The sequence below is a fragment of the Desmodus rotundus genome, chromosome 9 (assembly GCF_022682495.2).
Source record: "Desmodus rotundus isolate HL8 chromosome 9, HLdesRot8A.1, whole genome shotgun sequence".
In the NCBI taxonomy this organism is placed as follows: Eukaryota; Metazoa; Chordata; class Mammalia; order Chiroptera; family Phyllostomidae; genus Desmodus; species Desmodus rotundus.
Window position 1 is genome coordinate 40,163,293 of NC_071395.1, and position 16,317 is coordinate 40,179,609.

Below are 16,317 nucleotides of genomic sequence, written 5' to 3' on the forward strand. Positions count from 1 at the left end.
TTTTGACCAGCAGTAGGTTCCAGATTTGCCACTCAGTTGTGTGGCCAGGAACGTGTTGTTTCCCATAGGGGAGCAGCATCTCTATACTTAGGGACCCTCAGTTGCTCCCCCTGAAGATGGTGTGTGCAGCTATAGCAGAGATACACGTGTCCTCTCCTCAGCCCTCATCCTTAGCCTGCTTTTACTTACAGCCAGGGCACTTCTGGCCGCCTCCACTCTGCAGCACCTGTTCTCTGTCCCCACCTTCCTCCTTGGACTCACAGGTGGCAGTGATGTATAGGTGCACAAGCACCAGCCTCCCCACCAGGCGCTCGCTACAGTTGCTTGCTTGTTAGGGCACATGTGTTAGCTTTCTTCCCTTCTCTCTCTTATCCTCTCCACTTTTACCCTGTGCCTCCTGAACTCACCTCCTAATTAAACTGCGTCCAGGGCTGCGAGTCTCAGCATCAGCCTGTGGGGTGAGCCAAAGTGAGACTTGGCACAGGCCCTTGTTCGTATTAAGGCCTCAGCAAATTATAAGAGAAAACTAACAGTATTTACCTTGTTATTACCATATTTTTTGGACTGTAAGACACACACACACACACACACACCTCCTCCCCCCACCCCTCAAATTTGGGGGGGAAATAGGGGCTGCGTCTTATAGTCCGAATGTAGCTTACCTGGCTTGTGGGGGGGGGCAGCGGTGGAGTGGGGTGGTTTTTTGTTCCTTTTGTTTTTTTCCTATTTTTCTCTAAAACCTAGGTGCACCTTATGGTCCGAAAAATACAGTAATATCCAATAGCTAACAATGGGAAAACTGAACATGCCATGGTAATAGAAATAACTAATAAACTCCCCAGGCCCATACAAAGTGGGCTCTTTCCTGATACCCCTGTGGCCCTCAAGTGGATGTGTCCTTTCACCAGGGAAATGTTGCCCTGAAGCCTATGGAGTCTTGGGTGCATTGCATGTTTTATGTGACTTACCAGGCCATTGGCAGACAAAGCAGAGGAGCAGACCATTTTGGGCTAAGGCTCTATGTGGCACAGTAAGGATGAATACTGGCTCCTCTGGGGCTTCTGAGCCTGGTGCTTGACGTCAGCTTGCTTGAGTCATTGGGGGAACATCTTAGTGAATTTGTTATTATTCCTAATAGGATTGATTCTGGTTTTCTTTTAAAGATTTTATTTGTTTTTTAGAGATGGGAAGGGAAAGAGAAATAGAGGGAAATGTGTGGTTGCCTCTCACATGCCTCAATTAGGGACCTGACTTGCAACCCAGGTATGTGCCCTGACTGGCAATCAAACCAGTGACCCTTTGGTTCACAGGCCCATGCTCAGTCCACTGAGCCACACCAGCCAGGGCTGATTCTGCCTTTCAGAGTGTTGTTTACAAGTTTGTTCTTATGTCGATAGCCATCTGTAGATACGTCTTAAGCCTACTTATTGCTCACAGCCATGACTGTGTATTTAGAGTAACTTCTTTACAAGTTTGAGATAATATTAAAGGAATGCTGCCAGAACTCTGTCTTCATTTCACTTTTCTCTCTTCTCCATGCTGCCATCCTGGTTCCCTGAAGGAATAGCCAGAAATGGAGGTGGCCCTTGGAGAGTAGTACCTTCAGGACAATAGCATTATCCTCCCCAGTCATCTTCCTCTTTTCAGGCACCTGGTGACAGGGTTTCCCCAAGGGTCCTCATTCCAGGAGGGAGCCAGGACTTGGGGTGGATTAGAGGACAGCAGTTTTGAATGGTGGATGTTGGGGGGCTTCATGTCTGAGACATTTCTCTGCTTTCCTTTGAGGTGGTGGGGGCTAAGGTTGTGACAAATGCTCGGAGTCCTGGAGCCCGTTGCTATGGCTTTGTGACAATGTCCACAGCAGAAGAGGCCACAAAATGCATTAACCACCTGCATAAGACAGAGCTCCATGGGAAGATGATCTCAGTGGAAAAGGTAAGGGGCCATTTTCTTCCAGGGCTATGACCATGTGAGGAAACAATAAGGTAATGCTTCTCCTGGATTCTATTTTTCAGGCGAAAAATGAACCTGCTGGGAAGAAAACCTCTGACAAAAGAGAGGGGGAAGGGAAAAAAGAGAAGTCCAGCACCAGTGACAGGTAGGTATTCTTCTTCCCTGAGGAAATTGTGGCCAAGATGATCCTTTTCTTTATTTCACGTCCTTCAGGTTCTTTGCAGATAGGGAAGAGTACGAGGCCTGTGGCCTTCTTTATTTTTCCCATTTGTTGGAAGTAAGTTCCAACACCAGTCATTGGAGAGGATTTCCTTAATCGAAGGTCACTTAGAGAAAACAGGATGGGCTTCTTGTTCTTTGTTGTCCTGTCAGTGCCAACTGAGGCATCCTTCTCTGTGGCACTTGGTGCTCATTGCAAGAATCTGGCAACTGGTTTGTTTATCTAAATATCTGAACTAATATATCTCTGTGTTCTGGGGTCCTACTTAGATCCGCAAACCTTAAAAGGGAAGATAAAGCCGACAGAAAAGATGATGCTAAAAAGGGTGAAGATGGAAGTGGGGAAAAGAGTAAAGATCAAGATGATCCGAAACCTGGCCCCTCGGAGAGATCTCAGACCACAAAATCAGGTACCCCACTGACTGATGTGCGAGAGCTCCCCTTGTGCTATGCTCCTGATGGGTGTGGTTTATTGGTTTGCTGTGATCAGTTGGCAGCACAAACTACATTTATTTTCCATAGAGTTTAGTAATTTTTCCTTATTTGGATGTTTTCTTGGTTCTTATGTTACACTGACTCCTTTTACAGGAAGTCGAGGAACCGAGAGGACTGTAGTAATGGATAAATCTAAAGGTGTACCTGTTATTAGTGTCAAAACATCAGGATCCAAAGAGAGAGTGAGTATTTTTTCTCTTAACTAGGGTATTTAGCAGTTTCTTCTTTTGAAATTTCTTCCATTTATATTTCTCAGTATGTTTCATGAAATTTGTAAGCTTCATTTGTGAAAGGTTATCTGCCTTTTCAAAATGTAGGTATCTTGAATTTTAAAAAAAACAGAAAGCTTAAAAGCTTTCCTTTAGGAGCATTTAAGATCTTGCTCTATGGCATAAATAAATGAGTGCTTTTTGAACCAGGTTTCTAAGAGCCAGGATCGCAAATCAGCCAGCAGAGAGAAGAGGTCTGTTGTGTCCTTTGATAAAGTCAGAGAGCCTCGGAAGTCCAGAGACTCGGAGTCCCGCAGGTGAGTCAGGGTTTAGGAACTGGTGGTTTATAGCTGTGTCCGGGGAGGCAGGGCAGGGCTATATTTCAAAGCTCCCTAATGGGCAGAGAACTGCTTTAAACCTGTTTGCCCCTTTGGCTTTCATTTCATAGACGTGCTGTGCTGTGACTTTCAACCTAAGGCTTTTTCAAATGATTCTCTCATTCAGATAGCCTTATCTCTTCCTGAAGATGATGGAAGGGAATTGTGGCAGGAGATGGTATGTTTCCTAGTGAAGTAGAGCTAGTTAACAAAACACACCAGCTTGCTCCAGAAGCCATGGGGAGAAAAAAAGAAAAGATTTTGATTCTAGTGCACTACCTCAGTTTCACTGTGACTAATTAAAGTTCATGATTTAGAGAGCTGTGGTTCTAATTCAGACTTACTACGAAACGTGTTGTTTATTTTTAATGGGTATTTTACAGAATCAGATGTTGAATGCCAGAAAGATCTCAGTTCATATTATAGCTGACCACACATACACACCTCTTTGCTGTTAGCTAGCTGCTCTCAGACTCAGTTGGCAGCAGAACCTGTGCTGGCATTTCTGTGCTCTTGCTGCTGATTCAAAGGCACTGGGCCCACCTTCATTCTCCCCACTAGAAAAGCAATCCTGCAGGTTGAGGCCCAGCACTGCAGGCTGCATCTCTGCAGTGCCCCATGCTTGGTTTGCAACTTCCTATGGGAGCTGCTGCTCTGCATTTGTAAAGCTTTCCTTACTGAGTGATGCTGCCAGCTCTGTGGCCGGTGGGCCCCTGCAGCTGCTGCTTTCCACCCACAGGTTGCGTGAGCGCAGTGAGCGGGAGCAGCGCATGCAGGCACTGTGGGAGCAAGAGGAGTGGGAGCAACTGGAATTTGCTCGTAAGAGGCTCGCTTTCCATCGGCACCGCCTGGAGCGGGAGCGCATGGAGAGGGAGAGGCTGGAGCGCGAGCGCATGCATGTGGAACACGAGCGCAGGAAGGAGCAGGAGCGCATCCACCGTGAGCGCGAGGAGCTGCGGCGTCAGCAGGAGTTGCGCTATGAGCAGGAGCGGCGGCCTGCTGTGCGGAGGCCCTATGACGTGGATGGCCGGTAAGCCCAGCTACTCCCACTGGCCACCCTTAAGTAGTCCATGGCATTTAGAATTGTCTTACGGTTCCCAAAATTACATTAACCTGAGATTATTTAAAAGGAAGCCCAAGCACTGGCTGGTGTTGCTCAGTGGATTGAGCACTGGCCTGTGAACCAAAGGGTCCCTGGTTCGATTCCCAGTCAGGTTACATGCCTGGGTTGCAGGACCAGGTCCCCAGTAGGGGGCGTGTGAGAGGCGTAGATTCCCTGAGGTGGAACTTTGGGCAGCCAGAACAAAAAGCACCTCCTGGGCCTCTTCCAGGCTTTGTAATCACTGTAGTAAATTGTTTTTGCTTATTCCAGTAATAAAATTTAACTTTGATATTGCAGACATATTTTTTTGAAGATTTTATTTTTTTAGAGAGAAAGGAAGAGAGGGGAGACATTGGTGTTCGATAGAAACATCACTTGGTTGTCTCTTACACACCACCAACCAGGGACCTGGCCTGCAACCCAGGCATGTGTCCTGACCACCCTGACCAGGAATTGAACTGGCTTTGTAGGGTGATGCCCAACCCTCTGAGCTACAACCAGTCAGGGTTCCCCAGACATAGATGTGACATGTGAATACTAAGTGCTAACCACTAGTGAAAAGAGGCCTAAATTTGATCCATGCTGATTTGATCCATGCTGTGAGGAGTCTGGGTACTAATCCCAGCAGTGATCCTATCCAGGTCTTTCCAACTGCATTGCTGTTTGGGAAAACTTGTTTTTATCTTCTTTCTACAGCATGGGCTAAAAGAGGTCCCTCTGTAACATAAAACGTGAATTCTGTAAGAGGTGTTTAGGCAGTCTTAGGACTTTTTGTGCTAAATGCTAATGCTGGGAGTCTGTTCTGCTCATAAATGTTTTAAAACAGTACGTTTCAAGTGTTTCTGAAAGTTCTCCCCACTGATGTCTTTGCTGGGTCAAGTCATTGTTGGGGTGGAAGAGACAGAAGTGCAGTACAGAGCTGTGATAACACCTCTTGCTGTCTTGATAGATTGAGGCCAACCCTCGTGGCCGCTCTGCAGACACATATGTGTGCCCACCTGCCCACTTCACTGATCACCTCTTACTAAGCGAACCAAAGCACCTACGTGTGGGGCAAGTGGGTGTATTGGGCAGAATAGAATGGGGTCATTCAGTCAGATCTCGTCACCCCTCCAGCCTCTCTCAGCTTGTGCAGCAAAGAATATTCTGTTGATAAAGCTAACTCTCGTTCGCTGAAGTGGTCGTGCCGGGGACAGTCTCGGTGCAGTTCATCAGCATCCACAAGGTGATTTATTTGCAGGGAGAGAATGCACTCAGCTCTTGCTTACTTTCCCATTCAGACGAGATGATGCCTATTGGCCAGAAGCCAAGCGAGCCGCCCTGGATGAGCGCTACCATTCTGACTTCAGTCGCCAAGACCGCTTCCATGACTTTGACCACAGGGACCGGGGCCGCTACCCCGACCACTCAGTAGACAGGTCAGCCAGGCCCCCATGACCCTGCCCATGTAATACAAGTGGTATTTGTCCTTGGTCATTGTCAGCAGGAGATGAGGTTGGCCTTTTTAGGTTCTGTGAATCCACTTGAATTGTGTGTGTGTAGGTGTAGTACTTGGTTCAATTTGGGAGATGGTTTCCATTTATGGGTTTAACCAATCTATCCTTTCTCTCCTTATGGTTTCTTTCTAATTATCTCTTTCAGGAGAGAGGGTTCAAGGTCAATGATGGGAGAAAGAGAAGGACAGGTAAGTCAGAAGCTAGGATTGTAGGCACTTTTCCCATCGAGTTGATTGCTCTTCCCTTCTACCCACTGCCTTTTTCCTTCCATTTGCATTAGTCGAAGAATAATGAAAGAAGGGTGCAGCCCTTCAGTGTTTATGGAATGACAGTTTGAATGATTTTTGTGCTTGGTCTTGGCTAGAAATCTAGACAGGTTTTCTGCAACCCTTTTTGGCCTTGATCTGATTGATGTTCTGTTTGCCTTAGTAACTAAATGCACTGGTAGTGAAGTGCTAGAGAGCCTTGGGTGAATCTTACGGGCTCTGTTGGAATGTACTTTATGGTGGCCACACAGCTGACAGGTGCCACACTTCCATGTTGTGGAGTCTGAGTGCACCTGTGGTCAATGGTCAGCCCACCCAGCTGAGCCTCAGATAGCAACTCGTTCTCTTTGCAGAATTAACACATAGAAAATAAGCTTAGTGTTCTCCTTTTATGTGTCTTACATGTGGATTGAGAACTTCCCCAAGAAGTCTCCACTCAAGTGGGTTTACATGGAAAATTGAGGGGATCGAGGGAAGATTTTGGTCAGGGTATTGTTTGGTCCCGACCTCCTCACTCAGTTCCTAAGAATGCCTTATATGAGGAGTGTCCTTTATCTCCACTTCTGGAGATAAATCTCACATGCAGCTAAATCTAGACCCAGTCTTCTGATTTTTCTTTTGTGGGGAAGTTGGGCACAATGGTTGAACTGTTCAGGGTCCATCCTGGTGCCACTGCTTCTGCCAAACCTGTTTCTCCAGCCATGAAATGAGGGTAATTATTTTAAGACATAGGTGGTTGAGTAAATGAGACAACATACATTTCCACAGTTGCTCACATGTAGCTCTTACCATTGCTAGTAGCTTTTCCTCTGATGATCAGACAGTAGAAAACAACAAGGGTTTGTTGATGTTTTCTTACATACAATCATATAAAAAGACCCTGTTGCTGCCCCCAGCCAGCCACATAGTGACATCTGACAGAAAGGAAAAATTGCACAGACCTTCAGGGTCTTATTACATGGGCTGGTTGGTTTGACAGAAGAATGTGTTGGTTACACTTTAAAATACCAGGGAGAGATGGAAATGGGCTTTAGTTAAAGAACCAGGTCTTGCCAAGTTGAACTTCCATGCTTCCCCTGTATTGAATGGTAGGGCTTCGTGTAAGGGCATAACCACCTTGCCTTGGGGGGCTCCTGCCTTAAGGGGAAGATGAACATGGCTGCAGACACTGACTGGACTGCTGGGGCAGGCATCCAAGGGGCTTCATGACCAGGGCTCCCTTCTAGTTCCTTCCTACTTCAAATATGGTCCTAGGGCAAAAGCCCCACAGGTTGGGTTTGTAGAACAGCAGACCATAGGACGAAAGCCAACTCCCCCAGGTCCCTAAAAGTCAGCCTTGGAAATTTTTTTAGCAGACAGGGGCCTCTTCTGTCATCTGTTCTTCACGGAGCATGTAGAACAGGGCCAGGCACTTTGGGGGCTATGCCAGCCCAGCACTTGACACGGTGATGGTGGCATCAGCCAAGGGGTGGCAGCTCCTAGCTGTCATACAGGTGTCCCACATCCCCAGCAAAGCAGAGGCATGATGCCAGGCCCAGTAATGAATTATGTTAAAAGATCCCACATGGCCCTTCTCTGGTGGCTCTGTCGGGGTATTTATTATTTTGAGAACAGAGACCTATTCTTGATGTGGAGCATTTGCTAGGTTTCTAGCAGACTTCAGTCCCTCAGTTTCCTTCCTTCTGATTAGGATGAAGCTCAGTCCTAAATTTCCTTCTCCTTTTCTTCCTTTTGAGCGCCTTTTCCTCACCAGGCAGGCTTTAGGGATGCAGCTGTGTCATGGGAGCTGAAATGGTGTGTGTGGCATAAGATAGCACACCGAGTGCCCTGGCAGCACCGTCTTGGGACTGCAAGTGCTTCTGAGTTCTCTTGATTACCTTGTTGCCCCAAAGACCTTGGGGATGCAGGGTTAATTCTAAGGCCATCTTATTTTGGCTCTTTAATACCCAGCATTACCCTGAACGCCATGGAGGACCAGAGCGCCATGGGCGGGACTCCCGTGATGGCTGGGGTGGATACGGCTCTGACAAGAGGATGAGCGAGGGCCGGGGGCTGCCGCCTCCACCCAGGTTTGTGTCTCACACTTCATGGAGCCCTAGTGGGCCTCATACATCGCTGACAGACTAAGGACCCACAGCCTCAGGAGAACAGTGAGCATTGGCCCCGTGACTCAGTGCACTGACCATGGCTCTGGCCACCTTGGAACTTTCTGAGTAGCATGGGGCTAGAGCCAGTCCTGTTTTGTGAAGTCCCCACTGCCTGAACAGAATGGGGGCTGGGAATACAGAGTGCTAAACCCATCCTCCAGAACCCACTCCTGTCGCAATTCTGAGAGGCAGAGGTGGGGGCAATCCAAATCAGAGATGTCTTTTTCCAAGGGGCAGACGTGACTGGGGGGACCATGGCCGAAGAATAGAGGATGACCGTGCATGGCAGGGCGCTGCTGATGGAGGCATGATAGACAGGGACCACAAGAGGTGGCAAGGTAAGGACTGGCTCTCGGGGACGCATGTAGGTGGAGAAGCAACTAGAAAGCTCAAGCTGCACATGCTGTTTGTTAGTCACTGTTTGTTTCCTACTCCGTGGGCAGGAGCAGCTTCCTCTGCTCTCCCTCCCCAGGGCCAGGCAGAGGAGATGCCCCTTAATGATTGGATTGGGGGGTAGTCTGAGGGTTGGCCAGAAGAGTGCTGTGGCTGTTGGTAACTCCTTCCTGCCGTGACTTAGGACAGCCCGGTGTGGTTCTTGCGCTTACACATTCACTGGGGACCTGCAGGTTCTGGGTTGACTGGATGGCTCAAAAAGGGGACTGGGTTTGCCTGAACCCTGTGTCATTGTCCTCTAAACCACATCCTGTGCTTGGAGGCACCATGTGAAAAGTCTCTCTTGTTTTCTAGGTGGTGAGAGAAGCATGTCTGGTCACTCTGGGCCAGGTCACATGATGAACCGGGGAGGGATGTCAGGGTAAGGTGTTCTGTCCCTCTCTGCTTACCAGTCAGTCTCCTCTTCACACACTGGCTTGCCTTGGGGAAGGTTTAGAAATAGTCAAGTCCCCCAACTTACACTGCTTCTAAAACGGTGTGGGTCTGTCCCCTGGTGCTGCTACTCCAGAGCGAAGAGTCCCAAAGAGCTTGTGTCTCAGTGGCACCCAGCAGATCCCACTGAATAGGGTTAGCGAACATGAGCTTCTGCATTTGTTCCAGGCGCGGCAGCTTTACCCCGGGGGGCGCCTCACGGGGCCATGTGATCCCACGTGGTGGAATGCAAGGCGGATTTGGCGGCCAGAACCGGGGCAGCCGACCCAACGACGCCCGCTTTACTCGCCGCTACTAAGTGCTTGGAATCCTGTGTTCCGTCACGTGGCAACCAGAGTATGTTCTGTTAGCAAGTTATCTTAAACCGTGTACAATAAATTTTTTTTTATCTGCTGCCATATTGTAGCTCGATACAATGTGAATGTTTTTTGTTTTTTTGTAATAAATGTGTTTCTGTTCACATACCCTTTATTTAAAGTATCATCTCTTTATTTACTAAGTAAAACAAAATTATACTCAGCATTGCTGAGCCACAGCTTTTCCTACAGGGAAGGAGGGCTGAAAGGGGCAGCTTCAAGGGACTACTGGGGCTTCCAGCAATCTTGCTGCCCTTACTGAACGGGCTATTTTGTGTATGGTAAAACATACATACATGAAGCTCACTATGTTAACCATGTTTATGTACACAGTTCAGTGGCATTTAATTTACACTGCCATTCAACCATCATCAATATCCAGAATTTATTTTCCCAAATGGGATCATTAATCACTAACACCTCATACCCCTCTCCCAGACAACCAGTCTATTTTTTTTTTTTAAGATTTTATTTAATTTTAGAAAGGGAAAGGGTGGGAGAGAGGGAGAGAAACATCAGTGTGTGGTTACCTCTCGCGCACCCCGTACTGGGGACATGGCCCGCAACCCAGGCATGTGCCCCTGACTGGGAATCAAACTGGCAAACCTGAACTACACTGGCCAGGGCCCACTGTCTAGTTTCGTCTCTGTGGATGTACCTCCTCCAGGGACCTCACAGGAGTGGGGTGAGGACAAGTTAACAGCGAAGTGGGGAGCTGAGGGAAGCCAAGCAGTTGGACACCAGGAAGTGGTGAACTGCTGGGGGAGGGGCAGGGGCCCAGGTGTGAAAGCAAAGCAGTCGCCAGGACATGTATCAGGACTGTGTGTGGCAGGTATGTTCAGTGACCAAGCGCCTGGGATCCAGGGGTTTACATCCTGGCAGTTCTCTCCCAGCCTCAGCCTCAAAGGAACATGTCCCCTCCCCTCAGCCAACTGGGACCAGCTGTGTTCCTTCTGCCAGAGATCAACCCCCTGATCTGTTAGGTGCCAGTTGATGCAGATCTCGTCCCACAAGATCTGCTGTTGAGGTTTCTGCTGTTAAATGCCACTGAAACATACACACGGACTATAGAAATCCGGTGGGGGAAAAGGGGCTACGTGGCCACTCTCCAAGTTAGAAAGAGACCCCTTCACCCCCGCCTGGATAGGCTTTATTGTTTTTCTAGGCCTCCTATGTCAAAGATGGTCCTCATTTATTATTCATAGGTTTGTTTGGGGTGTTGTCTTTGCAGACACAGGAGAGGAAGTCACTGAGTACATCAAAGGGGGATATTTGCAATGTAAAAGGAGAAATGGTCGAAAAGGCTTTGTCCCATACCTGGGGGGTCTAGCCCAGATTCTGGGAAGATAAAGATACTCAGTAAACATTTGCTTCTTCAATTCAGGGTGAGGGAGTTTTTTAGCAAGAGCAAGTCTCATAGCAGCCTAAGTACAATGCAGGCCTGATTTCCCACTGAAGAACTTATCCATGGATGTGGGTCCTGCCCGCCTACTTCGCTCCCCACTGGTTTTCCAAGTGGGGGCTGAGCCACATTTCTCACGCTTGGAACGGTTCCCCACATCAAAGTGGATCAAGAGTCCCAGTCAGGAGTCAGGGGGCCAAGTTCTGCCTTCACATCCTGTCTTCGGGCAAGTTCCTTCAGTTCTGTGAGCCTCCATTTGCTCACCTGTAAAATGGGGCTACTGGGTTGCTTCGAGAGGTGCCATTGTAGGCTGTGTCCCCAACTCCTCCCTGCCCTGCCCTGCCCCACCCCGCCCCAGCTACAAATATCTTAATTCTCTGAAAGCCACAGAATAGTTCCCAAGTTCTAGTCCACCAGGATCCCTGTTGACCCTAACTGTTAGCAGGGCCACAAAGGGGAAACACATAGCTTGTCTGGATGTATCATCTTGTACTTTCAGATTTAATAAAAGGTGGCTTGGCCCCGAGCCACCTATGGAAAGAGCCCAGACTGCTGCAGTCCATGTAGCCCTGAGGTGGACAGCACAAATGACCAGTGTCTGGTGATCCTTGCGGCTCAGTCAACTCTGGTTCAGCAGAGCTCCCCACCCCTCCGCGCCAATTTAGCACAGTCCCACGAGGGCAGGGGCAAGCAACATGAATTCTAGTGGCAGATGGGACTGGCTGTGATGATGGAGGAAGGGCGTGTGGGCCAGGGAACGCAGCAGCCTCTAGAAGCTGGAAAAGACCAGGTAACAGATTCTCCCCTGGAGCCTCTGGAAGGAGCCAGGCCTGCTTTCACCTGAACTGCAGCCCAGTGAGACCTGTGCTGGGCTCCTGACCCCCAGGACTGTGAGAAGCAATTTATGTTTAAATAGGGCACTAAATCTGTAGTCATTTGTGCTGCAGCCACAGGAATTCCTACCAACACCCAAGGCAGTTCTCAACTAGGGTGGTTCTGTCCCCAGAAGACATCTGGCAGCACTTGGGAGACATATGTGGTTGTCATGTCTGGGGAATAAGGGGGTGCTTCTGGCCTTTGGGGATGAAGGCAGGGATGCTGCTCAACGTCTACAGTGGCTAGGATACCCCCTGCCTAAGATTTACATGGTCTTGAATGCCAGTGATGCTGAGGTGAGGAAACCCTGCCCTGAGGTGGTGGGTGCCAAAGAGGCCCAGGGCGCACACTTAACTCCTTCTGGGGGTTAGGGTTAGGGTATGGGGAAGCAGCGTCTATGCTGTGGGCAGGAGTCAGCCAGGAGGAAGAGTGGGGGTCTGTAAGGGGCCCATGAATTGTAGGCAAAGGCTGGTGGTGAAAACCAGCTGTTTCAGGAACTGAGGGCCAACCAGAACGTCTCAGAGGGACCTAGAGGAGTAAGAGGAGGGCCCCTCTGAGGAATCTGGGCTCAGAGGGAAAGCAGTGGGGAGCCACAAGAGGTTTCTGAGCAGGGTAGTGACGTGATCAGACTTGGACTTTGGAAAACATTGGTGGGATCCAGGCTGGTGTGGGGAGACCAGGGAGGTACTCTTGGCACTGGCAATGATACCCGTGGGGGCCTGAGTGGGTGAGGTGATGGAGGGGTCAAGAGTGGCATTCTGATCTCTGGGCTGGTGTCTGGGACCATACAGATGGTTTGGAGAGCAGCCACAGGGAGTCAGGATTCGAGGCTGACCCTGGGCCCAGCCTGTGGGCAGTGACTCAATCCCAAGTACCACAGACACCAGGGCTTGGGTTCAGTTTTAGGGGACCCCCCCATACCCCTGCCCCCACACACACAGCAGGCCAAGTTCAGGGGGCTGTAAGACGCAGCCTCCTGGAGGTGAGGGGGCCAGAGGGCTGAGCATGTCCCCGGACAGCCCCTCGAAGACCTACAAAGGCTGGTTTTCCTTTCCTGCAGGTTTGCTAGACTGATAATGGGCCTTTAACACTGTTCAAGAGCCTGGTGGGGTGGCCTTGGCAGGTGTCTCCCCGCTCCATAAAATGGTGACAACAACAGGAGGGTTGTGAGCACTCAGGGAGCCTGGTGGAGCACGTGGCCCAGCCAGAGTACAAGTCCCTTCAATATGCAAAGGCCTGAGATTAGGCCCACAGGGGCAAGGGAAATGAAAATCCTGTGTCCCAGGTAGGGTTTAAGGTTAACCATCTGGGCTCCTGGTGGGCAGTGGGCTTCAAACCTGGCCATGCAAGTGTCTCCACCTGTAAAATGGGCACATGGGGCTGCTAGAAGGGCTCAGTGGATGGAGAGCCAGGGTGAGCAGGTCCTGAACCTGGGCCACACTCCTGGCCTGAGAGATTGCAGGCAGCAGCACTAGCTCCAGCCCCGTCTTGGGCAGCACCAAGGATCAGCAACACTCCCTGGCCTTGCCCATCCTGGAGACCATGGTGGCACAGGTCACATGGGCTCTCCCTTCCCAAACACCCTAGGTCAGGCCACCTATGCTGAGCTACACCCTTCCCTATTGTCACCGGGTGGACGGACGCTCGCCAGCTTCTCTGGGAAATGTCCTGGTCTCTGGTCTCTGCTTACCTGACATGTTAACACCTGCCATCCCCTCCAGGATCATGGGCCTGAGTGAGCTCTATCCCCTAAACCGAGGGACACACAGCCCAGAACTCTTGGGAACAGAGGAATCCATGCTAGCTTGGAGCACCGTACTGGGGTCTGCTCCTCGTTCCCAGAGCAGCCTCCTGGGCAAGGCTCTGGCTCCGACCTGCACCTACCTCCCACCCTGGCTGACTGGGGCGCAGGTGTCCTTCTAGCGACACGACAGTGGGATGCCCTCAACAATGGGGACGCTTGGAGGGTCTAGAGTCAGCCCACCCTCCCAGAGCTCCATCCCAAAGGGGCAGCACACACATTCAGGTCACCAGGCAGCTGATCCAGTATGGGAGAGGGGAGTCAGGGAAGGCTTCTGAAGGGAGCAGAGAACCTCCAGAAGATGAAGTCAGGAGCACATGACCCTTGTGGGCTGGACAGATCCCCACATGGCAACAACCTCCAGTCCTGTGCTCCCCAGGAATGCCAGATTTGGGGGAGCTGGTGGAACGAGAATGGAGACCAGGCAAGGTTGGATGTGTAGACGGCACAGGAGAAATTTTTCCCATTTCGTTGAGCCCTGGCTCCCGACCGTCCTACCCTGGGTCGGCCCTCCGAGACCCAGAACCCCCCACCTAGGTTGGCCTTCAGCACTTTCTCCACCCTCTCCCAGGGCCCTGAGCACTGCCAACTGTCTGCTCCCACTTCCCATACAAAGTGAGGGTCCCAGCGGACAGCAGCCAGACAGAAAAAGTGTGAGCCACTATCAGGCCCTAAGGAGCCCCCAGGAGCCCGAAGCCCAGGCCTACTTGCTCTGTGAGCCAGCCAGGTCACCCCATGTCCCTGGGGCCAGCACACAGGTCAGGGAACACTTCCAAGTCCTTTATTGGGCCAGTTAGGCCAGGAGCTGCCCTTGGACTGGGGTCCCACTCTGGAGGCTTGAGGTCCAGGGCACCCCTGCCCCTGTTCCGGAACAGGGAAGGCAGCCTCCTCTGACAGGCTACTTGATTCGTTCCTTCAGGTATTCCCAGCCCTCCTTGGTGTATTCACGGGCCTTGGAAGGGGCCACCGACAAGGCCGACATCACGGTAATAATGCCTGTGGGGAGGGAGGGAGGGCCCAGTACCTGGTCAGGCTCCCCGCCTAGAGCTAAGGGGTTGAGTCCAAACCCCAGGGACACCCAAATTGTCCATGCTTTTAGAGATGCCATTTCCAGCTCTGTCAACTCCACACAGGGAAACTGAGGCAGAGGAGGGGCAGGGCCTCACCTTGTCTGAGGCCACACGAGATGTGTTCAGTTGTGGCCCAAACTCTCAAAATGAGAGCTTCTATCCTGCTCCCACTTCCCTGGAACCTCCACCCCTTCTCTTTTAGATGCAGCAGAGGCACACACAGCAGCAAGAGGAGGGAAGGACAGGCACGGCCAGGAAGCAGGATTGAGGTCACTAGACTGGGGGGACTGGAGCCACCACCACCCCACCCCACCCCCCGAGCCGAGGGACCAGGCCTACCTGAATTCCAGGACTCACGGATGTGGAAGTTAAACTTTGGAGGGGCTGGGAGCTGGGAAGAGACAGGGAAGGAGGCACTGGTGAAAAGGGAATGGCCTGGCAGCCCCAACCCCCTCCAGAGGCAGGGAGAGCAGCACATGCCCCAGTGTGGAGGACACCAAGCAGGGCGGGAGGGACCAGGGACTGAAAGCCACGCCAAAGTTGACTCCCAGCAAGCCACAGCCTCACTCCCCGCATGGGGTGAGTACCTGGGGTATCTTCAGGCCCGTCTGCTCACACACATACTGGCTGAACTGGTACATGGCGGGGGGGACCACCTCCTCCGCCTTCTGAAGGACCGCCTGGCTCTTGCTGCCCGGCCCCAGCAGCTCCTGGTCATACACCAGGTAGACCACTCCCCCAGCCACACTCCCCTTGATGAGAAACCTGTATGCAGGGAAGGGAATGACAGCAGCTCAGGAGACACTGCTGGCCACCCTCAGGGCCCTAGGCTCATGGGAGGAGAAGTTAGAACCCCCCCCCAGGGAGCCCCACAATTCAGAGAGTGACACACCTGAAGACAAGCGCCTAACAGGGGAATGGAAGAGCACCTTGCCCGCCCGGAGGCGTGCCTGACCCCTACTACGCACAGCACTCCATTTACAGTGCGCAAAGCAGGAGTACTCCACCCCATTCAACTGGGGAACTGAGGCGCGCAGAATGACAGTGGGTCACTAGTGTGATTTCTCAGAAAGCAGGGAACAGCGTAGAGCCGGGGAGGGACCCTCCGCAAGCAACCCGCGAGGGTTTTCTAAGTGCGTCTGGTCGCTTCCCAAATGTCCCACGCTGCTCTGGGCGCGCGTTCACCAACCCCAATAAATGGCCTGCGGCATTCCCACTTTACAGAGAAGGCAACTGAGGCTCGGAGAGATCTCGTATTCCGACTGTCGGAAGGCAAAAAGCTCGCGCGACCTCGGGGATCACCTCTCCGCTTGAAACTCAGTTTCCCCTTGTGGGCCATAGGACACCTGACACTACAGGAAACAAAGAGCAGGTCCTGAGAAAACTGAAAGTGTCCGCAGGAAGGGGACTTTCCGGGGGCTCAGGGCACGCCCGCCGGCCACACGTACCTCATCACCGACCACACTCGGAAAACCATAGTATCTCCACTCCGCGCGCAAGGACACTCGGCTCGGCCGCCGCTTCCGGTCGCGGCGCCGCAGAGGCCCTTGGGAAGTGTACTTTTGCTCGTCAGCCGCAAAGGCCTTCGGGAGTCGGAGTCTTGTCTCCTCTTAAAAACGCCGGAGTTTGCGGTACCACCACGAAAGGAACGTGGGATGCGTAA

General features: G+C 51.3%; 2 protein-coding genes across 3 annotated transcripts in view; one reads left to right on the forward strand and one right to left on the reverse strand.

Moving 5' to 3' along the window:
• SAFB (scaffold attachment factor B) overlaps positions 1-9,620 on the forward strand; it is a 29,612-nt gene extending 19,992 nt beyond the window's left edge. Inside the window, exons 10-21 of one of the 2 annotated variants that reach the window (XM_024568989.3) lie at positions 1,786-1,935; positions 2,016-2,098; positions 2,443-2,582; positions 2,761-2,849; positions 3,087-3,193; positions 3,993-4,283; positions 5,636-5,773; positions 5,997-6,039; positions 8,068-8,186; positions 8,496-8,602; positions 9,012-9,078; positions 9,318-9,620. In XM_024568989.3, the coding sequence (XP_024424757.2) occupies positions 1,786-1,935; positions 2,016-2,098; positions 2,443-2,582; positions 2,761-2,849; positions 3,087-3,193; positions 3,993-4,283; positions 5,636-5,773; positions 5,997-6,039; positions 8,068-8,186; positions 8,496-8,602; positions 9,012-9,078; positions 9,318-9,447 (1,464 nt within the window). In that variant the 3' untranslated portion in view covers positions 9,448-9,620. The remainder of the gene's footprint in view (positions 1-1,785; positions 1,936-2,015; positions 2,099-2,442; positions 2,583-2,760; positions 2,850-3,086; positions 3,194-3,992; positions 4,284-5,635; positions 5,774-5,996; positions 6,040-8,067; positions 8,187-8,495; positions 8,603-9,011; positions 9,079-9,317) is intronic. The other variant, XM_024568990.3, reaches the window with a different exon arrangement.
• Positions 9,621-14,343: 4,723 nt separating this feature from the next.
• Positions 14,344-16,224, reverse strand: MICOS13 (mitochondrial contact site and cristae organizing system subunit 13). Its single transcript, XM_024568985.4, has 4 exons — positions 16,103-16,224; positions 15,242-15,419; positions 14,994-15,045; positions 14,344-14,580 (listed from the first exon to the last, which is right to left on the reverse strand). Exons 1-4 carry the CDS (start codon positions 16,129-16,131, stop codon positions 14,483-14,485), a joined length of 357 nt encoding a protein of 118 aa, XP_024424753.1. The 5' UTR covers positions 16,132-16,224; the 3' UTR covers positions 14,344-14,482.
• Positions 16,225-16,317: the final 93 nt, after the last annotated feature.

What these genes read in the sequence shown, in the direction of transcription:
- MICOS13 (XM_024568985.4), bottom strand. Translation starts at nt 16,131, where the DNA reads ATGGTTTTCCGAGTGTGGTCGGTGATGAG. An exon ending in CGAGTGTGGTCGGTGATGAG is followed by an intron (nt 15,420 to 16,102) that starts GTACGTGTGGCC and finishes CCCTGCATACAG; the next exon opens with GTTTCTCATCAAGGGGAGTG. An exon ending in CCGTGAGTCCTGGAATTCAG is followed by an intron (nt 14,581 to 14,993) that starts GTAGGCCTGGTC and finishes CCCTCCCCACAG; the next exon opens with GCATTATTACCGTGATGTCG.